General features: G+C 37.2%; 1 protein-coding gene across 1 annotated transcript in view; it reads right to left on the bottom strand.

Annotated features, from left to right (window-relative positions):
- Positions 1-22,618, bottom strand: part of GTF2A1L (general transcription factor IIA subunit 1 like) — a 54,139-nt gene extending 31,521 nt beyond the window's left edge. The window contains exons 1-5 of the mRNA XM_066267094.1: positions 22,598-22,618; positions 19,772-19,873; positions 19,456-19,579; positions 2,422-2,477; positions 129-213 (exon numbers count right to left, since the gene is read on the bottom strand). Of these exons, the coding sequence (XP_066123191.1) occupies positions 129-213; positions 2,422-2,477; positions 19,456-19,579; positions 19,772-19,873; positions 22,598-22,618 (388 nt within the window). The remainder of the gene's footprint in view (positions 1-128; positions 214-2,421; positions 2,478-19,455; positions 19,580-19,771; positions 19,874-22,597) is intronic.
- Between the last annotated feature and the right edge of the window lie 2,867 nt (positions 22,619-25,485).

Genomic DNA, 25,485 nt, shown 5'->3' with positions numbered 1-25,485 from the left:
ATTTTAAAGTAAATTTTATTAAATATTCCTTTAACTTCAGGTATAAAGTTTATTAAAAATCATGAAAATTAACATCCAGAAGTCAATATCAATGCTAAAAACAAAACATTTTTAGATTACATTCTTACCAGATGCAGCCTGTAGTGTCATACCTGCTGGAACGTGAATAGGACAACCAGGAAAAGTAAAGTTTGTACTGGAGTTTGAGGTGCTCTAGATATGAGAAATTTATATTAGAAAGTTATAAAAGGGCTTTATTTGTATCTTTCTTCCCTGATCTCATAAAGGCACAAAAAAATCTGATACAGGACAGTAGTTCTGACAACACTTAATTATTACATCTGAGTTCTTTGAATAAAATAGCCTTTTTATATTTGTTTCAAATAATCTCATTATGGATAAAAGAAATTATGTTCTATGGCTATTAGCATTGAATCCATTAAGTCTTAACAGTATCAACACTGACTCATACAATTGGCCACTACACAGCCTTACCTAGGCCACTGATCTTCAAGATGTCAACTATAAGAACCACAGCTATTTAGAGGAGCCCTCTGGTTGGTAAGTTCATCACTAATGGTATTTTTTTAAATAGATAATAGTGTACAATCTTTATTTTGAAATAATTAAACCTTACAGTTTTATATTTTTTTAATACTAAATCAAAAAACAAAGAAACATTTTTGTCTAACAGACCTGCAAAAATTTTAAAGATTAACTAGTAACACTATTGGTAAGGATGTGATAAAAATCAATTCTCTCAGACCATTGCTTGTATGAGTGTATATAGCACATTTCTTTTGGAGAACATTTTGCAATCTATACCAAAATGCAATTTTTTTATATATACCATGCATGATTTTTGACCCAGAAATTCTACTTCTAGGAATTTATCCTGATTACTTGATTATCACACAAATATACAAAGACATATCTACAGGCATAATCAATGGAATGTTATATTAGAAAAAAAACGAGAAATAATTTAAATGTTCATCTAAAAAGATTAATTAAATTATGATATATCCACTAAGGCTAATCAATATTTAACAGGCATCAGAAAGAATCCCTCTGTAGCCCTAGCCAGTTGGCTCAGTGGTAGAGCAACAGCCCGGAGTGTGGATGTCCCAGGTTTCATTCCTGGTCAGGGCACACAGGAGACATGCCCATCTGTTTCTCCACCCCTCCCTCTCTCACTTCTCTTTCTCTCTCTTCCCCTCATGCAGCTCTGGCTCAACTGGAGTGAGCTGGCCCCAGGTGCTCAGGATGGCTTCATGGCCTCCACCTCAGGCACTAAGAAGAGCTCAGTTACTGAGCAATGGAACAATACCCCAGATGGGCAGATCATCACCCCTTAGTAAGCTTGCCAGGTGGATCCCGGTCAAGGTGCTTGTGGGAGTCTGTCTCTACCTCCCCTCCTTTCACTGAATAAAAAAAAGAAAAGAAAAAAAAGAATCCCTCTGTATTTCTAAATTTTAAAAAATAATAAATTACAGAATACAGAGAATAATCCTTTTTTTACCCTGAAAATTAACATAACTTTCATGAAAGAAGTCAGCTAGGTACACATCAAACAAAACAGTTTCCTTTGGGGTATAATACTGTGTGGCTCTTTCACTTTTTACTTTACATATATGTTTTTACTTTTTAGAAGAATATTATTTCCTTAATCAGGAGAAAAGTTATTTCTAAGAATTTCATAGCCAGAGATATTTCCAAAAATCCTGGAAGCAGTGTGGGTATTGTTTATTTTTAATAAAGAAATGGAAATAAATAGCACACTAAACCTTTTACACTAGAAAGGTAGCTCAGGGGCAAAAATAAATAAAAAACATGGATTATATACCATCAATACCATGGAAGACAGGTAAAAGAGATAAACTGCTATTTTTTCCCCAGCAAAAACTACTCAATTTTCTATATATGAGTTTTAATTTTATTTTCTGCTCTCAAATCCTATGTATAATGAATGTATACTATAACCTCTCCTACACAAAAGTAAAACATGAACAAAATATGATACTTAAAGGAATAACTACGATGTAGCTCAAATCTGGAGAGAAAAAAAACAGAAAAAATGCCATATCAAAATTATCTATATTAGATACACTAAGTATATAACATTATACAGTGTATTAAAACTCCATATGATATAACTTTAGAAATTTTATAATCTTGTAGGTACAGTCTTGGCATATGCTAACACCTGCTCTGGAAGATATAAAAAATTGGTAAAAAAAAAAAATGTCAATCTGGAACTCCAGAGTGTTTGCAACATCTATGTTAGAGAAGCTATTCTGGTCTCCCCGTTCCTTATCACATCCGTTCCTATTCAGCTGGAGAATTAGGAATTACATCTATGCTATCATTCACTAAAAGTAAGGCATATCTTCTAAAATATATCTTAAATAAAATACATACCAATTCTGCTGTGGTAAAACTGGGAAGAGTTCTACCAGCAGGAATAACTAATGATGCTGCATAGAAAACAAAATAATTATACATTCATTAGAATTTGCCAACTGAATAAAATTCCTAAGTATAGCTTATTTTTTAAAACTGGTTTCCACCACTAACATGTTTAACCATGGTGAATTCTAAACTTCCTGATCCCAAAAGAGGTAAAAGTATTTAATATTTTTTCCCAACAACTTTAAAGACTTCACAACTAACCTACTTTAAATAACAAAAGAAAATATTTCATTATAATAAAGTATACTGTATTGGCCTGACCTCCTGTGGTGGCACAGTGGATAAAGCGTCGACCTGGAACGCTGAGGTCACTGGTTCAAAACCCTGGGCTTGCCTGATCAAGGTACATATGGGAGTTGATGCTTGCTATTCCTGCCCCTGCCTTCTCTCTTTTCTTTCTTTCTTTTCTTTTCTCTTTTCTTTTTTTTCTTTTCTTTTCTTTCTTTCTTTCTTTCTTTCTACCCCTCTTTCCCTCTTTCTCTCTCTCTCCCCTCTCTAAAATAAATAAATAAAATCTTTTAAAAAAAAATAAAATAGCCTGGCCTGTGGTGGCGCAGTGGATAAAGCGTCGACCTGGAAATGCTGAGGTCGCCGGTTCGAAACCCTGGGCTTGCCTGGTCAAGGCACATATGGGAGTTGATGCTTCCAGCTCCTCCCCACTTCTCTCTCTCTGTCTCTCTCTCCCTCTCTGTCTCTCTCTCCTCTCTAAAAATGAATAAATAAAGTAAAAAAAAAAAATTAAAAAACAAAAAAAAAAAAAAAATAAAATATACTGTATTATAAAAGTCCATAACAAATACCTAGATTGTCTTTGGTAACAATGTAGTACTCAATCTCCATTACAACATTTCACAGTGGAAAAAAGGTAGTATTTGTTAAAGTGCATATTTTCAAAAGACTAGACTATTGAGCAAAAATATATAACCCAACATAAATCAATCTAAATTTTATAGGTTCAAAAGAAATTTCAATTAATTCCATTTATAAAAAATTATTTATAGTACCTTAGCCATGTAAGGCAAGCACAGCTATAATAGTTTTAGAAATAAATAAGAACATGTCTCCTGAAGTTTTTGCATAAAACAGATATGACTGCTTAGAAAAATATAAGAACAAATTCTTAAAACACCAACTCAACCTGTATTAAAGCTGCACGCTCGTGTTTTTCCTTTATTATCTACGAATTTTCTATGCTAACTACCCCTTTCATTTATAATATATCTAAAAGATTGACTAAATGGTTGTAAATGTTACTATTTTTAAAATTAGTCTAAAAAACAACTGATCAATGTAACTTAAAACCTTACCTCAAGGTTCATTTTACCTAACTAAACATGATTGTTAGATGATCATTCTGCCTTTTCTTTAATAAAAACAAGAATGCTTAGTTTAGCATGCTCAAGCAGCACATAGGTATCAAATGTAATGTTTATTGTGGCCTTTTTCACATACAACATTAAGGAAAATTGTTCCAAAGATCTTTTTTCCCGACACTAGAATGGCTCCATCATATACAACAGCTCAAAAGAGCAAGTATTTCTTAAGTCATTCTTCCCACGTTAAGACAACAGAAGTAAGGCTACATAGATTGATGGGTAATGAAACACAAAATTACTCTTATCCTCTGTTCATCTATGGCTTTGCTTATTAACAGGCATTCTTTCAGAGAGGCTAAATTAGGAAGAATTGCAGTGGCAGGAACACAATGGTATTAGTCTTAATTAGCTGAAGTGAGCAAAGATTAAGCTGGTACAGCCTAAGCCATAGCCTGAGAGGAAACGGAAATCTGTTAACACACTGTCTGAAGCAATTAAATGAATTTCTTGAGGAAAAATAGCAACAATTCTTCTCTTTTAAAGACATTGCAATAAATCCTAAAGGATAATTTTCTATAGTTATATAAATCAAACAGAGCTGTAAGAGTTTCTTTATAGCCATCAGAATAAAAGCATAAACTCACAAAATTTTATAGTCAAGTTTCATGCATCTCCTACTTAAGTTTGATAGTAAATTCACAAGTTATATGCACCATTTATCTACATTCACAAATTATATATGTATCAATTTATGTTCCTGAAACATACTTTGAAAAATATCCAAGATGATTTCGATAAGCAATTAAGTTTTAACTAAATAATGTTTTTACTTAAAGTGTCAGAATTTTGGTCTTCATGTACATATTCTAAAATATTGAATTTCACAAAAAAATAGGCTTTAGAAAGAATTCAATCCTACAAACATAATTTAAGAAAATTTGTAAGAATATAACAACATTCACATGTAAAAGTATATTTTCCCTATACACCAAATGTTTTTGATATATTAAGAAAGTTAATAATTTTACAGTTCCTTGTCCTGCTTTGAACCATTCTAAATCTTAATATCCAAGTCACATGATTTAAGAGGTGCAAAGACTAGTCAATTTCTTCTGTTTATTGATTTTTTGAGAAAAAGGAAGAGAGGGATGAAGGGAAGGAAACATCAATTTGTTATTCCACTTAGATATGTATTCATTGATTGATTCTTGTATGTGCCCTGACTGGGGCTCAAACCCTAAACCTTGGTACAATCAAGACCATGGGTCCCCAAACTTTTTACACAGGGGGCCAGTTCACTGTCCCTCAGACCGTTGAAGGGCCAGACTATAAAAAAAAAAACTATGAACAAATCCCTATGCACACTGCACATATCTTATTTTAAAGTAAAAAAATAAAACGGGGACAAATACAATATTTAAAATAAAGAACAAGTAAATTTAAATCAACAAACTGACCAGTATTTCAATGGGAACTATGGGCCTGCTTTTGGCTAATGAGATGGTCCATGTCCGGTTCTATCACTGCTAGCCGTTACAGGTGATATGACATGCTTCCGGAGCCGTGACGCGTGCGTCCTGTGTCACCAGAAGTAGTACTGTACGTGAGCGACTCAGCGCTTTGCGGCGCCGCCACATACAGTGCTCCAGGAGCACAGGATGCGGACGCTCCTCTCACTGACCACCAATGAAAGAGGTGCCCCTTCCAGAAGTGCGGAGGGGGCCGGATAAATGGCCTCAGGGGACCGCATGCAGCCCGCGGGCCGTAGTTTGAGGACCCCTGATCAAGACAATACTCTAAACCAGTGGTTTTCAATCCTTTTACATATGGGGACCAGTGAAAATAGAAAAATTATTTTGGGGACTGCTAAGGCAAAATTCACCCTGAGCATAAGCAAATTTGACTAAAATCATTCAGTCTATAATCTTACAAGACATCAGGGTGGTTAACTCTTTTGAAAACCAAAATGAAATTTCTGACAGACCAGTCCATGGTCCAGCAATTGAAAAACACTGCTCTAACCAACTGAAATTCCCAGCCAGGGCCTCAATTTCTTCTTTGTGACTACTCATTAACATATAGATGTCTCCTGATAACCAAACTGAATATTCTAACTCAAATCATCTCAAGAACCAAAAGCACTGCAAAAATTTTCACCAGATCTAAGTTCAAGAACTACTGGACACACAGTTTTAATGCTCAAAGATGAAAGCCACCACAAACTTCTCTATGCTCCTGTTCTTCTCTTCTTCCCACAATGACATGGTTTCATTTAAAAAGTCCATGTGACATGAAGACCATATAGCAGAGCTAATATGAACTGCCCTAGATACAGACTAGGTGACACATGTCCCAATTTGCCCAGGACAGTCCTAGTTTACACTTGTTATTCTGAAGTTACCAACAGAATCCCATTTCTCTCTTAGAATTGAACCCTGGGCAAAAAACCCAGAATAGCCAATATGACATTCAAGGAAAAAACAATGTTGAAGGGCTGACACTACCCAACTTCAAGGCTTACTATAAAACTGCATTAGTGAAATTAGTGTATTAGTGAAAGAATAGACAAATGAATCCATGGATCAGAAGGGAGAGCACAGAAATGGACCCACATAAATATAGTCAACTGATCTTTGATAAAGGAGCAAAGGCAATACAATCAACAAATGGTGCTGGAACTATGGGACATCACATGCAAAAAAGTTCATCTAAACCCAGACCTTATAGCCTTTACAAAAATTAACTCAAAATGAATCACAGACCTGAATGTAAAATACAAAACTAAAACTCCTAGAAGATAACATAGGAGAAAATGTAAATGACCTTGAGTAGGTGAGGAACTTTAGATACAACACCAAAGGCATAAGCAATGAAAGATATAACTGATAAACTGAACTTCATTAAAATTAAAACCTGCTTTGCAAAAGACAATATCAAGAGAATGACAAAACATGCCACAGATTGGGAGAAAATGTTTGCAAGACACATATCTGATAGGGAACTGTTACCAAAATACATGAAGAACTCTTAAAACTCAACAAAAAGAAAGCAACCCAAATTTTTTTAAAAGCCAAATACCTTAACAGACAATTCACCAAAGAAGATATACAGACAAAAAATAAGCATATAAAAAGATGCTCCACATCATACATCATCATCAGGGAAAGGCAACTTAAAACAATAAGATACTACTACATACCTACTAGAATGGTTCAAGTCCAGAATACTGACAACAGCAAATGCTGACAAGTATGTGGAGCAACAGGGACTCTCATTAATTGCTAACGGGACTGTAAAATGATTCAGCCACTTTGAAAGACAGTTGGGTGGATTTGGAGGGGGGTTGTTTTTTTAACAAAAGTAAACACACTCTTACAATAAAAATCCAGCAATCATGTTTCTTGGTGTTTATCCAAAGGAGGTAAAAACTCATGTCCATACAAAAACCTGGACATAAATGTTTATAGTAGCTTTATTCATAATTGCCAAAACTTGGCAGCAACCAAGATGTCCTTCAGTAGGTGAATGGATAAATACACTGTGGGACATCCAGACAATGTAATATTATTCAATGCTGAAAAGAAATGAGTTATCAAGCCATGAAAAGACACAGGAACCTTAAGAAATATTACTAAGTGAAAGAATACAATTTGAAAAGGCTACATACTGTATGATTCCAACTACAGAGGTGGGCAAAAGTAGGTTAATAATAAGAAGAAAATAATTGACAAATAATAATAAACTCTTGTGTTTCCAATACTCACAACTGTAAACCTACTTTTGCCCATCAATATATAATACATTCCAGGAAAAGAAAACTCTGAAGACAGTAGAAAGATCAGTGGTTACCAGGGGTTGATGCAGAAGGAAGGGATAAATAGGAGAAGACTTGTGGGGGGCTATGAAAATACTCTTTAGGATATTAAAATGATGGATACCCATCACTATATACTTCCCCAACTCATAGAATGTACAACATCAACAGTAATAATATAAGCTGTGGACTTAGGTGGCTTATGATGTGTCATTACCCACTGCAACAAATGTACCCATCTGGGGGAAGATGCTGATAATGGGAGAGACTATGCGTAAGGAGGGACAAGGAAATCTCTGTACCTTCTCTCAAATTTGTGTGAACCTACAGTTGTCTAAAAATTAATTAAGTCTTTAAAAAAGTAGATTATAAGTTATGATATATATTATCATCCTAAGAATAAAACAGAATTATCAAATGTAGTTTGCAAAACCTGGGGCGGGGGGGGGGGTCCCTGAGACCCTTTCAGAGTGTTCATGAGATCAAAATTATTTTTATAATTCCAAGAAAATATAGGCCTTTTTCATTTCTCATTAAACGTTTTTATAGATATTTTCACTGATGGCACATAACAATAATGAGTAAAACCGAAAGCACCTTAGCACAAATTAAGACAGCACAAACCTTAATAATGGTCACTGTATTAACTGTCCCCTTTGCCACTCACTCACAGTATAAAGAAAAGACAAAAACAACAGCAAGAACAAAACTGTTTCACTTAAGTTCCTTAATGTAACCATAAATAATTGTTTTTACTAAATTTCAACCTCAAGTATACTTCCTTTTAATATCTTGCAATGAAATGGAAGAACACATAAAGCATGTCTGCAGCACAAAGAAGTAAATACAAGGAGGTATGAGGAAAAGCACTGGCGCTATTGTTTAAGTTGAGAGCTAACCTAACCTTTTTCTTTTTTCAAGAAACACTATTTTTACTTTAAAGACTGACAGAAACTATGGTTATTCAGACTTAGGTATTCAGAAGACATTTTTTTTAAATGAACTAAGTATGCCCACCACTTCAAGAAAAACAAACTAATATTTGTTTGGCAATGATAAAATTTAAGTTTTCAAGCAAAAATTAGAAATTTGGAAACTTTGTATCCACCACAATGGGCTTGATAGCTTTTTAATACTTTCCTGATAAAATATATGGTGTGAAAAGAGGAGATGGCAGCAGAGTAGGCGGACGTACAGACGCCCAGCTCTCAACACCAAACTGGAATACAAATCAATTTAGAAAAAATCAGCATGAAAAACCAACACTGAACTGCAAGAACAGCTCTCAAAAACCAAGGAGCAAAGAGGAAGCCACAATAATCCTGGTAAGGAGTGCCTGAATCTCCTCTGCTTACAGGAACGGAAGGGGGGTAAGGCTGAGAGCCCAGAGAGGATTTCACAGAGGAAAAAGAGCAGAAACTACTGCTCACAGCCACTTACCTGGCGACCAGGGAGCAAGGTGGGTTGAAAAGACCAGCTTATCTCCCAAGTGGAAAGGACAGGGAGAGGGACAGACTGTGAGGGGCTAAGGTATGCAAGAAACGAAATAAAAAAGCTGACTCATTCATGCTGGAGGCGGCCATAGCTGGGGGAGGGACTGAACCTTTCATAAAACAGAGCTGAAGTGCTTCCGGATCAGAGATCTCCGGACATCTATCCAGCTCCAATCAGCGCAACAAGACACAGCTGAAAACAAGAAGTGGGGAGGAGGGGCAGTAACTCAGGTCTCCATGGAGATCTGAGATACACCTCCCCCTACTGAAGCTGAGAAAAAACCCTGCCCCCAGTGAGATTAGTTGGAGGAAGAGACCTTCAGCCTCTCAGGTTACACCCACAGCATTCCTGGTTACAGTTTCAAGGAAGCCCCCTGCTGAGATCAGTTAACAAGACTATCACCTGTTAAGAAAACAAACAAATCAAGACTTCAAAGCTGCCCAAATCCGAGAGTGGATTACAAGTAATAGCTGATACCAACCTACGAAGACCTAAAAATAACACAACTGAAAACTGGAGGCAGACAACACCAAGCCTAGACTCAACCAACTCTACAAATAAAATAAAAAAGAAAAAAAAGAAAAAAGAAAATGAGAAGACAAAGGAGTGCAATCCAAATGAAACCACAAGAGACACCTTCGAGAGATGAACTGAGTGATATGGAAATAATCAAACTTCCAGATGCGGAGTTCAAAATAATGATTGTAAGGATGCTTAGGGATCTTAGAACAACAATGGAGGGACAGTTTGAAAACCTAAACAAAGAAATAGCAAGTATAAAAAAGAATCAGTTGGAGACGACAAATACAATATCAGAAATAAAGACCACAATGGAAGGAATTAAAAACAGGATAGATAGAGCAGAGGATCGAATCAGCGAGTTAGAGGACAACTGGAATGAAGGCATGAAAGCAGAGAAGAAAAGAGAAAAAAGACTCAAAAAGTCAGAGGAAACTCTTAGAGAGCTCTGTGACAACATGAAGAGAAATAACATCCGCATCATAGGGGTTCCTGAAGAAGAAGAAAAGAACAAGGGATAGAGACTTTGTTCAATCATATCATAGCTGAAAACTTCCCTAAATTAATGCAAGAGAAACTCTCACAAATCCAAGAAGCACAGAGGACTCCATTAAAGAGAAACCCAAAGAAACCTACACCAAGACACATCATAATTAAAATACCAAAGCTAAGCGATAAAGAGAAAATATTAAAAGCTGCAAGAGAAAAAAAAGTTATCACCTACAAAGGAGCCCCCATAAGGATGACATCTGACTTCTCAACAGAAACACTTGAGGCCAGAAGGGAATGGCAAGAAATATTCAAAGTAATGCAGAACAAGAACCTACAACCAAGACTACTTTATCCAGCAAGGCTATCATTTAAATTCGAAGGAGAAATAAAAAGCTTCCCAGACAAAAAACAACTCAAGGAATTCATTACAACCAAACCAATGCTGCAGGAAATATTAAGGGGCCTGGTGTAAACAGATAAAGTGGGAAAAGAATACAGAAAAAAAAAAAAAAGGAATACACCTTTAAAGAATAAAATGGCAATAAACAACTACATATCAATAATAACCTTAAATGTAAATGGATTAAATGATCCAATCAAAAGACATAGGGTAGCTGCATGGATAAGAAAACAGGACCCATACATATGTTGTCTACAAGAGACACACCTTAGAACAAAAGACACACACAGATTGAAGGTAAAAGGATGGAAAAAAACGTTTCATGCAAACGGAAATGAAAAAAAAGCTGGGGTAGCAATACTTATATCAGACAAATTGGACTTTAAAACAAAGGATATAGTAAGAGATAAAGAAGGCCACTACATAATGATAAAGGGAGTAATCCAACAGGAAGATATAACTATTATAAATATCTACGCACCTAATATAGGAGCACCCAAATATATAAAACAGACTTTGATGGATTTAAAGGGCGATATCAACAGCAATACTATAATAGTAGGGGATTTCAATACCCCACTAACATCACTAGATAGATCCTCAAGAAAGAAAATTAACAAAGAAACAGCAGACTTATTGGAAACACTAGATCAACTCGATTTAATAGATATCTTCAGAACCTTTCACCCTAAAGCAGCAGAATATACATTCTTTTCAAGTGCTCATGGTACATTCTCTAGGATAGACCACATGTTAGGGCACAAAAGTGCTCTCAACAAATTTAAGAAGACTGAAATCATATCAAGCACTTTCTCCGATCACAACGGCATGAAACTAGAAATGAATCACAGCAGAAAAGCTCAAAAATTCTCAAACACATGGAAACTAAATAGCAGGCTGTTAAATAATGAATGGATTAAGAATGAGATCAAAGAAGAAATAAAAAAATTCCTAGAAACGAATGACAATGAGCATACAACAACTCAAAATTTATGGGACACAGCGAAAGCAGTGCTGAGAGGGAAGTTCATAGCACTACAGGCACACTTTCAGAAGCTAGAAAAAGCTCAAATAAACAATTTAACCCTGCATCTAAAAGAATTAGAAAAAGAACAGCAAGTAAAGCCCAAATGTAGTAGAAGGAAGGAAATAATAAAGATCAGAGCAGAAATAAATGACATAGAGGCTAAAGAAACAATACAGAGGATCAATGAAACTAGGAGCTGGTTCTTTGAAAAGGTAAACAAGATTGATGAACCTTTAAGTAGACTCACCAAGAAAAAGAGAGAGAGGACTCAAATAAATAAAATTAGAAATGAGAGAGGAGAAATAACAACTGACACAACAGAAATACAAAATATTGTAAGAAAATACTATGAAGAACTGTATGCCAAAAAACTAGACAACCTAGATGAAATGGACAAATTCCTTGAAACATACAATCTTCCAAAAATCAATCTGGAAGAATCAGAAAACCTAAACAGACCGATTACACCAAATGAGATCGAAACAGTTATCAAAAAACTCCCAACAAAGAAAAGTCCAGGGCCCGATGGCTTCACAACGGAATTCTACCAAATATTCAAAGAAGAACTAACTCCTATCCTTCTCAAACTATTTCAAAAAATTCAAGAGGAAGGAAGACTTCCAAGCTCCTTTTATGAGGCGAGCATAATTCTGATTCCAAAACCAGGCAAAGACAATACAAAGAAAGAAAATTATAGGCCAATATCTCTGATGAATATAGATGCTAAAATCCTCAACAAAATATTAGCAAACCGGATCCAACAATATATGGAAAAAATCATACACCATGATCAAGTGGGATTTATTCTGGGGAGGCAAGGCTGGTACAATATTCGTAAATCAATCAATGTGATTCATCACATAAACAAAAAGAAGGAGAAAAACCATATGATAATTTCAATAGATGCAGAAAAAGCATTTGATAAAATCCAGCACCTATTCATGATCAAAACTCTCAGCAAAGTGGGAATACAGGGAACATACCTCAACATGATAAAAGCCATCTATGAGAAACCCACAGCCAACATCATACTCAATGGGCAAAAATTAAAAGCGATACCCTTAAGATCAGGAACAAGGCAGGGGTGCCCCCTTTCACCACTCTTATTTAACATAGTCCTGGAAGTCCTAGCCACAGCAATCAGACAAGAAGAAGAAATAAAAGGCATTCAAGTTGGAAAAGAAGAAGTAAAACTATCATTATTTGCAGATGATATGATATTGTATATAGAAAACCCTAAAGTCTCAGTCAAAAAACTACTGGACCTGATAAGTAAATTCAGCAAAGTGGCAGGATATAAAATCAATACTCAGAAATCAGAAGCATTTTTATACACCAACAATGAACAGTCAGAAAGAGAAATTAAGGAAACAATCCCCTTCACAATTACAACCAAAAAAATAAAGTACCTAGGAGTAAACTTAACCAAGGAGACTAAAGACTTGTACTCGGAAAATTACAAAACATTGATAAAAGAAATCAAGGAAGATACAAACAAGTGGAAGCATATACCGTGCTCATGGTTAGGAAGAATAAACATCATTAAAATGTCTATATTACCCAAAGCAATTTATAAATTCAATGCAATACCAATTAAAATACCAATGACATACTTCAAAGATATAGAACACATATTCCAAAAATTTATATGGAACCAAAAAAGGACACGAATAGCCTCAGCAATCTTAAAAAAGAAGAATAAAGTGGGAGGTATCACACTTCCTGATATCAAGTTATACTACAAGGCCATTGTACTCAAAACAGCCTGGTACTGGCATAAGAGCAGGCATATAGATCAATGGAACAGAACAGAGAACCCAGAAATAAACCCACAGTTCTATGGACAACTGATATTTGACAAAGGAGGTAAGGAAATACAATGGAGTAAAGACAGCCTCTTTAACAAATGGTGTTGGGAAAATTGGACAGCTACCTGCAAAAAAATGAAACTAGATCACCAGCTTACACCACTCACAAAAATAAACTCAAAATGGATAAAAGACTTGAATGTAGGCCGTGAAACTATAAGCATCTTAGAAGAAAACATAGGCAGTAAGCTCTCCGACATCTCTCGGAGCAATATATTTGTTGATTTATCTCCACGGGGAAGTGAAATAAAAGACAGGATAAACAAATGGGACTATATCAAACTAAAAAGCTTTTGCACAGCTAAAGACAACAAGAACAAAATAAAAAGACAAGCTACACAATGGGAGAACATATTTGACAATACGTCTGATAAGGGGTTAATAACCAAAATTTATAAAGAACTTGTAAAACTCAACATCAGGAAGACAAACAATCCAATCCAAAAATGGGCAAAAGAGATGAATAGACACTTCTCCAAAGAGGACATACAGATGGCCAATAGGCATATGAAAAAATGCTCAACATCACTAATCATTAGAGAAATGCAAATTAAAACCACAATGAGATATCACCTTACACCAGTCAGAATGGCGCTTATCAACAAAACAACACAGAATAAGTGCTGGCGAGGATGTGGAGAAAAGGGAACCCTCCTGCACTGCTGGTGGGAATGCAGACTGGTGCAGCCACTGTGGAAAACAGTATGGAGATTCCTCAAAAAACTGAAAATCGAACTGCCTTTTGACCCAGCTATCCCACTTTTAGGAATATACCCCAAGGACACCATAGAATGGCTCGAAAAGGAGAAATGCACCCGCATGTTTGTGGCAGCATTGTTCACAATAGCGAAGATCTGGAAACAGCCCAAGTGTCCATCAGAGGACGAGTGGATTAAAAAACTTTGGTACATATATACTATGGAATACTACTCAGCCATAAGAAATGATGACATCGGATCATTTACAATAACATGGATGGACCTTGACAACATTATACGGAGTGAAATAAGTAAATCAGAAAAAAAACTAAGATGAATCCATACATAGAAGGGACATAAAAATGAGACTCAGAGACATGAACAAGAATGTGACGGCAACAGGGGCGGGGGGTTGGGTGAGGGGGATGGGGTGAAGAAGGAGAGAGGGGTTAGGGGAGGGGAGGGGCACAAAGAAAATCAGATAGAAGGTGACAGAAGACAATTTAACTTTGCGGGAGGGGTATACAGCACAAATGTCAAAATAATCTAGAGATATTTTCTCTCAACGTATGTACCCTGATTTATCAATGTCACTGCATTAAATTTAATAAAAAAAAAAAAGTGAAAAAAAAAAAAAAAAAAAGAGTATCCAGGGCTGCAATCTTCCATAATGCACCCTTTCTTCCAGAGGCTAACCTCAGGTCAGGAATGTGTAAATCTGTTAAGATGTCCTGGAGTTGGGGCTGACTAAAATAAATGTTAAATTTTAATTGCCAATCATTTGCAGTACCTATGTATAAAAATAAGTAAATAAATAAAAATAACTGTTCTTTTTTTCCTAAAAAAAAAAAAAAAAAAGATATATGGTGATATTAATGGATATGATTTTTTATCTTATTTTATAAACAATGTGTCAACTGTATAACTCATTGACCCAATATATTCCAAATAACCAATGTATGTTACAAAATTAAACATGGATTAATGAGTCAAAGTGCAAGATAGACTAGTGAACTTTATTACAAAAAGTCCATTGATATGGTTTCACATTCCACCTTGCACTACCTCTCAGAAACTACCACTTGTTGAGTTTTAGTGTAATATCAAATTATCTAAAAATGCTATTAAAATATTCCTTTTTTAATTATCTATCTGTGGGATGCTAGATATTCTTCATATACTTTTGCCAAAATCACATAGCACAACAGACTGAATCTTTTTTTTTTTTTTTTTTTTTTTTAATTTTTCTGAAGCTGGAAACAGGGAGAGACAGTCAGACAGACTCCCGCATGCGCCCGACCGGGATCCACCCGGCACGCCCACCAGGGGCGGTGCTCTGCCCCCCAGGGGGCGATGCTCTGCCCATCCTGGGCGTCGCCATATTGCGACCAGAGCCACTCTAACGCCTGAGGCAGAGGCCACAGAGCCATGCCCAGCGCCTGGGCCATCTTTGCTCCAATGGAGCCTTGGCTGCAGGAGGGGAAGAGAGAGACAGAGAGGAAAGCGCGGTGGAGGGGTGGAGAAGCAAATGGGCGCTTCTCCTATGTGCCCTGGCCGGGAATCGAACCCGGGTCCTCCGCACGCTAGGCCGACGCTCTACCGCTGAGCCAACCGGCCAGGGCAACAGACTGAATCTTAAAATAGATATGAGAATCCAGCTGTCTTTTAGTAAGCCAGACATTAAACAAATTTGCAGAAAAGTAATACAATGCTATTCTCCTTTAAATATTTTTTGTTCTAGAAAAGTTTTAACAAATATATTTTAACTCCTTTTAACAAATACATATTATGTTAACATACAGTCATTTTTTTAATTTCTCAGCTTTAATTTATAATATGGTAAGTACATACTCAAAACCAACATAAAAGAAAACTTTTGAAATCCTCAATTTTTAAAAGTGTAAAGGGGTCTTGACCAAAAAGAAAAGTTGACAACTAAAGATACAAGAAATTATTATTATAACTTTTATTTTTCCATTAATTTCAGAGAGAAATGGAGGAAAGAAGAGAGAGGGCAAGAAGGAGAGAAGGGAAGAGAGAGAAGGAGAGAAAGGAAGGGAGAAGGAGGATGGGAGGGGGGAAGAGAGAGAGAGTGGGAGACAGGAGGAGAGAGAGAGAAAAGCATCAACTCATTTCACATAGTTGTTTCATGTAGTTGTGTACTCATTGCTTGCTTCTCACACACATCCTGGCATGGGTCAAACCCACGACCCTCTGGTGCACCAGGACGATGCTTTATCCACTGAACCACCAGGCCAGGACCACAAGAAATTATTAAATAAGTGAATAATACAGTCAAAAACTATAATAGGGCAAAAAATTTTTAAGGGTGGAACGAAGGCAAAGACTTATTCCATTGCAGATTTAATCTGAAACTTGTTACCAGGAGATAAAAGGTTATAGAAGTTAATTTGGGTTATTCTAGTCAAGCTAATTAAGAAGTACATCAATTTTATGAGATTATTTGCTTTAATAATCTTATTTTAGAGTTACTAGAAATGAAGAGGAATAGGAATAAGGCCCGAAGTGCATTTTTAAAGGATTACATATACTTCCTTGTAAACCACTTCATCATAAATGATGTAGAAAAGAATGAAAAAACTGTCTTGTCTAATTGTTTCTATTATTCTAAGACAGACGATAAAATATATTTGTTAAAACTTTTCTATTCTGAGTGAAAGCCAACTAAATATTTTAGTTGCAAGACTATTTTGTGGTTTAAATCACTGGGAAGATTACCATCTTGCGGCAAAATCAAGTATTGCAATTTTGAATAACAAACTGAGAAGTGTTAACTATACTTCTGATAAAAGACAGTCAAGTATATTATTCTTCTCATACTTGCCACCCTCCAGACACTCCTAAGTAAAACTCTTTAAAATTCTTTAACAGAGGAATTCAAAGGAATGTTCTTTAAATAGAGAAATAAAAGGGATGTCCTAATAAATAGGAAAGTTAAAAATGAAAACAGCCAAAAATCCAACATCTAATGGAAAATGTTTCAATGTGTCAATTTAGTAATTAAAACTGCCATGGCTAATTCTTATAGAGCACAGTTATATTTTACAAGCACAGCATTAATAAAAGTTGTGTTCGGTAATTCTATATTCATTGTTAATTTATTTCATTTTTTATAAGTTATAATTGCTGCCACACTTAAATTCTCTCATTTTGTAATAAACAAAGTACTAGCCACCTTACTATTTTTGTCTTCACCTTAGCCCATGTAATTTTCAGGTGGACATTCCCATTTTTTCAATGAACAATCAATCAATCTAGTTATTACTGACAATCTAATCCAAAATCTACCCTCACCTCAAACTTTAACCTGCTGAATTTCAGCTAAACTCAATAAAACCTATTTGTGTGTGTCAGCATGTGTCTGTATGTAGACATATGTATGTATATATATATGTATAGATATGTATATATGTATAAATGCATATGTGTATATGTGTGTATAGACACATATTCCATACACATACACAATAGAGAGTTAGCAACAATATGGAGATTATTCAGGCTACCTGTTTGGAATATATACAATGATGGCTAGAAACACACACATACACACACATAAGGGAAGCATAAAGATTATAAGAATCTGGCCTTGGCCGGTTGGCTCAGCAGTAGAGTGTCGGCCTGGCGTGCAGGAGTCCCAGGTTCGATTCTCGGCCAGGGCACACAGGAGAGGTGCCCATCTGCTTCTCTACCCCTCCCCCCTCTCCTTCCTCTCTGTCTCTCTCTTCCCCTCCCGCAGCCAAGGCTCCATTGGAGCAGAGATTGCCCGGGCGCTGAGAATGGCTCTGTGGCTTCTGCCTCAGGTGCTAGAATGGCTCTGGATGCAATAGAGCGACGCCACAGATGGGCAGAGCATCGCCCCCTGGTGGGCATGCCGGGTGGATCCCGGTCGGGTGCATGCAGGAGTCTATCTGATTGCCTCCCCGTTTCCAGCTTTGGAAAAAAAAAAATGAAGAAAAAAAAATTATAAGAATCAAAGGAAAAAAGAAGGAAAAAAGGCTAGAGAGATATAACAGTACAATTTTATCTTTCATTTGCTAGTTTTTTCAGTTTATATTGATATGGACAAATATTTCTCTTAAAAGCAGAGGTCTAGATTAAGTAAGTCTAAGAATAAAGACTAAAGGCATATGGTCAATTTCTAACCATCACTATATAAAAGGTCTACCGGAAAGTTCTGTCCGTTTCTATCACAAGTTTCGACACCTAAGCACGTTTATTTGGCGCATGTGTGCCTCTCTATTTTTATCACTTAATATATACATACTGATGTAGCAAATTAACTAAAAGTTGATTCATGTTAGTCTTATGTGTGAAGCGATAGTGTACCCATGGCTACTGATAAAGTTCATTCACGCCACTGTAATTTTTATGAGTTTCAACAAGGAAGAAATGCTACAGAAGCATATCTGTCGCATCTACCATATTCCCCGGACTTAGCACCCTCCGACTATCACTTGTTTTTGTCCTTAACAAAATTTTTTGAAGGGCAAAGAATTCAAAAATGAAGAAGATATCAAACAAGCACTGGTTCAATTTTTCACATCAAAAGATAAAATATTTTTCAAAAATGGGATATACAAATTGCCCTCAAGAAATCAATAATAATGGCAATTATATTATTTAATAAAGTTTATTAACGGTAAGAAAAATTTATATTTTGTTTTATTCCAAAAACAGAACTTTCCGGTAGACCTTATATATCCAACATAGTTAGCTTGAATAATCTTCATATTTTTGTTAACTCTCCACTTTGCTTCCCATACAATAACAGATGTACAATATATACAAAAACACAGAGAGAGTCTGACCTGTGGTGGCACAGTGGATAAAGCGTCGACCGGGAAAGCTGAGGTTGCCGGTTCAAAACCCTGAGCTTACCCAGTCAAGGCACATATGGGAGTTGATGCTTCCTGCTCCTCCCCCCTTGTGTCTCCTCTCTCTCTCTCTCTCTCTCTCTCTCTCTCTCCCCTCTCTAAAATGAATAATTATTTTTTTAAAAAAGAAGAGACAGAAAGAATATGCACAAGCATGCAAGCACCCATCTTTCCCTCTGCTTCTTCAGCAAAGGTGGCTGGAATAGACCACAAACTATGTAACTTGTTCCTCTGAAGTAGGTTTTGTGACCTTGGTGGACTTTAGTATTTTAAAAAACTACCTGAATAACCTAATTATTTGTCAATAGTTATACGGGGTAACTGTGTTCACTTAATAGTAATGGTTTTGAGGTCTGAGCCCTCTCACCTTAAGAACATTACCCTAATTCAAAACCACCACCCAATGAGAATTTGTTCTGAAGGTCCAAATAGTCCTAATTTACTAACTCTATCCAACCTGTTGATGATTGCAACGTCTGGTGCAAGCTGTGTGGCAAGTGAAGGGTGAACACAGGTGAATGGACGCTATTTCTGAAGAAGTCTTCCGTTGCTTTAGACTGCAAAACCTTTGTTTCCCAGAGCTGCAGACAAAAAATGTTTACTTTTTAAAAAATAAAATAATATTCATTTCTATTTCTTTTACTTTTTAAAGGAATTAAACTGTCAACTGGTGACACAATAAATGGGTATCAGATTATAATTAAGGGATTAGCACTATAATTTATCAGTTTTATGAGCTGAAAAACAAGACAGAGAAATTTGTATTGACAAACCTGCTTCAAATCTTTTAAGACTTGTTCCTCTACACCTTCTTCAGCAAATAGGTCCCGCACTCCTTCAATCACATCTTCAATCACAGATCTGTAGAGTTTAGGCTACATAAAAGCAATTGTAGAAATTATAAATTCGCAAGTTTGAATGAATTCAGACTTAAAAAACTACACTGTATACTTTCTAATCTTATAAAAATCACCATACAAAATTTAACTAAGTGCATCCTACTTCCAGTATGTACAGTCTTAGTCTTCCATAAATGACGTTACCTTCAGATCTATAACTTCAGCCTATCTACAATGCTGAATTACAAGATTACAAAATAATAAGAGATAATAATCCCCTCAAAATGTATGGTTACTGTTACGTTACTTGGCATTTGTGTCAGTGTTCACTCTCCCCACTCCCATTTAAAAAGGGAAATTAGAGGGAAATAAGGGAGTGGGAGGAGATATATTCGGTGGGACACCTGAATCTATGTAAACTCAAATTAAAATCATAAATTTAAAAAAAAGGAAAATTAACTTAAGGCAGGTGGAAATGAACCTGTTTTTAATTATCTTTTTCTCAAAGGGGCTAAAAGAGCTTTTTTAGATTTCACTATATTATTTCCACAAATGTAAATAAATCCCAAACCATAAGATTGGGGTAAGGACTTAAAACAGAGTAACCAAAGCATGTCAAACTTCCAAAATACACATAGTCCAAAAAAATATTCTGAACCATTATCAAGTAAAAATACATCTGCACCAAAATAAATTAAGAAATGAATGAACCTTACCCTTCCACAATCTGCATATTTCAGAGGCTAAGCAACATCCTAAAATGCTTCCTAATAAAAACATGCCATGACAATAACATTAGGCAAATTTCTACCCAGATTTAACATTGGTCACTATAAAAAAAAAAAAAGAAAAAAGAAAAATAGCCCTATGAAATAAACTCAGTCCTACAAATCTATGTAAATTGTGCTCCACTCTCAACCCCTGTAAAATGGCAATGCTAAGTGTAAAAACAATAGTGACCTAGTGGAAGTTCCACTAATAAGAAATGGCAAAACAGGAATTTAGCTGAGTTGCTCTGAATTCAAATTGTTTAATCAAGTCAAAATGAAAATTGAGGCATTCTAGTATTGCTTTTTCATAAACCCAGTAAATATTCTACATACTACTGATGTACCTAGGGTAGCCAGGTTTTAAACTAAGCCTTCTAAAGATCCAGGGTAAGCCTATGAATAGGCCAATCAGTTACATTTAAATAATTTTATTCACAAGTATATCCATTAAGATTAAGTGCCCTAGATTAGTTGCTTCTTCTAAAACAGTTTACCCTGATAAAGGCATACTCAATTGACGTTTCAGTGTGATCGCATTTAAAGCTGAAGGAAAAAACTCCTAGGGCTAAAAACACCTTTAAGATATGCCCTCAGAATGTAACAGCAGCCATCAAAAATAACCCATTAGAACACAATTTTTCAAAAGCAAAGTAGGCATTAAACATGCTTTTTCTTCTAGGACTACAGTTAGACTTTGTATTCTTTCTCTGTGTGTTATCTTTATTAAAACTACATATAGCACAGAAAATCTATCTTAATCTCTATTTAAAACACACACACATACTCTCTCTCCTTGGAGCTCACTATCAGATAAAATAGCATACATAGTAAGCTTACATTAAAGCATAAGTATTTTACATATCTTAAAACATTAACATCTGGCCCTGGCCCGTTGGTTCAGTGGTAGAGCACCACCAGCCCCGCATGCGGAAGTCCCAGGTTGATTGCAGTCAGGGCACACAGGAGAAGCAACCATCTGCTTCTCTACCCCTCCTCCTCTCCCTTCTCTCTTCTCTCTTCCTCTCTCTCTTCTCCCACAGCCATGGCTAAACTCAAGGGAGTTGGCCTCTGCCAGGGATGGCTCCCTGCCCTCCCCTCAGGGGCTAAAAAAAATAAAATAGCTCAGTTGCTAAGCAATGGCACAATGGCCCCAGATGGGGAGAGTATCGCCCCCTAGTGGGCTTGCCGGGTGGATCTTGGTCGCAGTGCATGTGGGAGTCAGTCTGTCTGCCTCCCCTCTTCTAAAATTAAAAAAAAAAAAATCAACATCAGAGAATGGATACATGTTAAAATAATACGTCTCTAAAAACAGACCGTTTTGTGCTGCATAGGTAGACAAGCACATTGCCTTTCACCCAATGTGAAGTCTGTTGAGATGAACTGAAAATGAAAGTGAATCCTTGATTTGTTTTTTCTTCAATTTGGGTTTTTAAGACTGACAGAGGGTCTCACCAGTGCCATTTTGCCTGTGAATTCTCATCCGTTAAAGTGAGCAATGTTTGTGGGGGTTTTTATTCCAATTGTACAGTTAAGCATTAAGATGCTAAAGGTTGGGGGAAAAAGAGTGGGGTCACGTGAAATTATCTGTTATTTCGTGTAACTAACATAGATTAGGCCCAACAATAACCCTACTTAAATTAATAATTACAACTAGAGTACAAGTGAACTCGGTAATTTTTTAAACGCAGGAAACAGGGAAGGTGAAGGTGAGTTCTGTAGCTCACCACCTTCTCAGCTTCTCATTCCAGGCAACCCCGGTTTGGGCAGAGGCGAGGAGGAGAAGAGGAGCAACACTTGTTCCTCCCATGGGAGCCAGGCCGGCATCGGCTTCCCCACACACGGAGAACGGCCAAAGCCCCTACAGGAGCGGGTTTCTGAAAACCCGTGAACGCCAGGAGGGAAAATGTGCAGAGCTCTGCTGCCATGACTCCCGGCCCGGCCCTCCCTCTGCACAGAGCCCAGGCCGAGAGGCCAGGCTGGGCCTCCTTACCACGGAGCTGACAAAGGCCATGACGGCAGCTACAACCTCCTGCTCCTCGCGCCTGCGCAGCACACGGTGCGCCGCTGAGGGCTCGGGCCACGTGCTTTGAACGTCTGCGCACGTTGCGTGCCCAGCTAGCAGCCAGCTACGTAACGACACGTTGGGGGCGGGGCGGGGGGCGGTTAAAAGGGTTAATGAATGGAGTTGGGTTTGTTGGAGGTGCGATGCCAAGGTAGGGAGAGGGTGGCCTGTGTGAGCAAAGAGCCTGCTGAAACGGGATGGTTAAACCTGGTCTCATCAGCTTTGGACCTTTCACATGACCCTGGAAGAACCTTAATTTTCTCGATCTATGAAATAAAGACTAAGAAAATACGAGAGGGGAAATGCAGTGGTTAGACCCCAGTTCTCCCTCAGCTTTGAAGGGGGTTGGGCCAGAACAGAGGGGAAGCTAGTGGTACCTGTTCTTTCCTTCCACCAATTTTCATTCCTCCCCCTCTGCCTCGCTCGCCGCTGAACTCCGGTAAAAATATAAGAGCCAGACCCTTCTAAGATTGGTTCTCAAAGTGTAGGACAGTATCATCAGCATCATCTGGGAACTTCTCAAAATGCAAATTATTGGTACCACCCCAAACCCACTGAATCAAACTCTCAGGATGGGACCCAGCCTTCTGTAACTTGATCATGCTCCCAGGTGAGTCTGATGGGCGCTTAACTGAGACTCGCTGTCCCAAGACAAAGATTCTCAGCTTTAGCTGCACGTTGAAATCATCTGGAGAATTTAATAAAGGTTTGGCACCTAAGACGCACCTGAGAGAACTGATTCTATCATGCCGCCAAGGTGGAAAATTACTGCTAAAGATAGTACCCAATACCACCCAGGGTCCATTCCTCCTCAGGCAGAAATCACCATCTTTTGATATACAAGAATTCCCTCCTTCCCCTAACGGGTAGGGCATCTAGGGGCATACTTGCCTAGGGCAAAGGATAGATGTAAGAACAAATAACCTGCAGGATTGGAAAAGGGAAGAAGTCATCTATTGCCACAATTCTGCCTATAAACAGCCTTTCTAGCCTACAGATGGGTCCTAGCCTAACCAGATGGCTTATTTAATGATTAAAAATCCTATTAGGTTTAAAATTGGCTGTTTATTTATTTGTGCATGTAAGTTCAGTAGAACTATTTATGCCCTACCACTCTTTATTTGCTTTGCTGGGCCAGGTACCTTACCGTTCGTGAGTTTTAAACAGCTGATTTATATGAAGCCCTTTAGAAGATATTCCCAAATTGAAAACTATCTGAAATTTTCTTTACAAAAAGCCAGAATTTTATATAGTAATTTTTAATGATTGTATCTGTACCTGGCAATTTACTACCAGAAATATTCAAAGTGATTTATCTTTCACCCAAAATAGAAAAGCTAAAAGCAGTCATTGATTCCCATCGATATTATTAAATCCAATTAAATTATTCAAACTGAGAAATAAAAAAGCTGAAAGGTCTCTTGTTTTCCATCATTTCGTACCCAAGTTTTAAAACTTTATTTCTATATGCATAGGACTGGTAATCACCTAACTTTTTGTGAGAGTATACTATTTTAAATTACTTCATTATATAATTTACCCTTCTAGGGCTATACTGTAGAACGTACATACTTTTTTGTGTGTGTGACAGAGACTGGGGGAGGGGGGGACAGATAGGGACAGACAGACAGGAAGTGAGAGAGATGAGAAGCATCAATTCTTCATTGCAGCACCTTAGTTGGTTATTGATTGCTTTCTCTTATGTATCTTGACCCGGGTGCTACAGCAGAATGAGTGTCGCCTTGCTCAAGCCAGCGACCGTGGGTTCAAGCTAGTGAGCTATGCTCAAACCAAATGAGCCCTTGCTCAAGCCAGCGACCTCAATTGAACCTGGATTCTCTGCATCCCAGTCGGCACTCTTATCCACTATGCCACCACCTGGTCAGGCAACCATACTTAGTTTGGAAATTCAATTTGGACCTTGGTACCTGTAAAAAGTGTGACTGAACTATTATTGCTGAGTTTACTTACTAGACTCGGGTTACATAGAGGTTGTGAAACTTTGGTCCAGTAGTGTCAGCAACTTCAATTTGGGGTCTGTTTGTATGGTCACTAGTAGACCCATGTAATTTCTTGCCAAGAATTTTAGAAGATTTATACTTTAACCCACATTCTTGAATTCAAGTTGCAAACCTGCTCTGGACCTGTGTAGCCTGCCTCCAGTATGGTCCCCAATGATCCTCAACTCCTAGTATTTACAACCTTGTGTTGTGCCCTCCCACATTGTGCCATGTTGTTTCTTTCTGGGTGACCAATAGAATAAAGTAGAAGTGACAGTGTATCACTTCCAAGATAGATTATAAATAATCCTTCCTCGGGATTCCTTCAGATCACAGACTTTGGAAAAAGACAGCTGTCACTCAGGTAGCCTACAGAGGGGCCCATATGCCAAGAAACTGAGATGCTAGCCCATGGTCAGTAAGGATTTAGAAGCCTGGAGACAATCACTTGAATGGCCTTGGAAATTGATCCTTCCCCAGTTGGCCTGTCATATTATTGCAGTCCTGACTAACAACTTGACTTCCTCCCTTTGAGAGACTTTAAACTAGAACCATCCTCTGGGGAGCTCCCAGATTCTCAATGCTCAGAAACTGTGTGAGATAATAAATATTTATCACTTTAATTAGTTAAGTCTGGGGCTAATTTGTTACATTGTGTGCAATAACTAATACAAGACCCATTCTCTGATTGGACTGTGACTTGTGACTTGTGACTTGGTTTTCCCTCAGTGTAATCTCAGCGTTTGAAGTTGTGGGGCAGCTGTGTTAGCCTTGCTTGTGGATTTACTGGTTGCAAGCACTTTGCCTGATTAGTGC

This window comes from Saccopteryx bilineata, chromosome 3 (assembly GCF_036850765.1).
Source record: "Saccopteryx bilineata isolate mSacBil1 chromosome 3, mSacBil1_pri_phased_curated, whole genome shotgun sequence".
NCBI lineage: Eukaryota > Metazoa > Chordata > Mammalia > Chiroptera > Emballonuridae > Saccopteryx > Saccopteryx bilineata.
The sequence above is the reverse complement of the archived record's forward strand: the minus strand, read 5'-3'. Positions and strand labels throughout refer to the sequence as shown.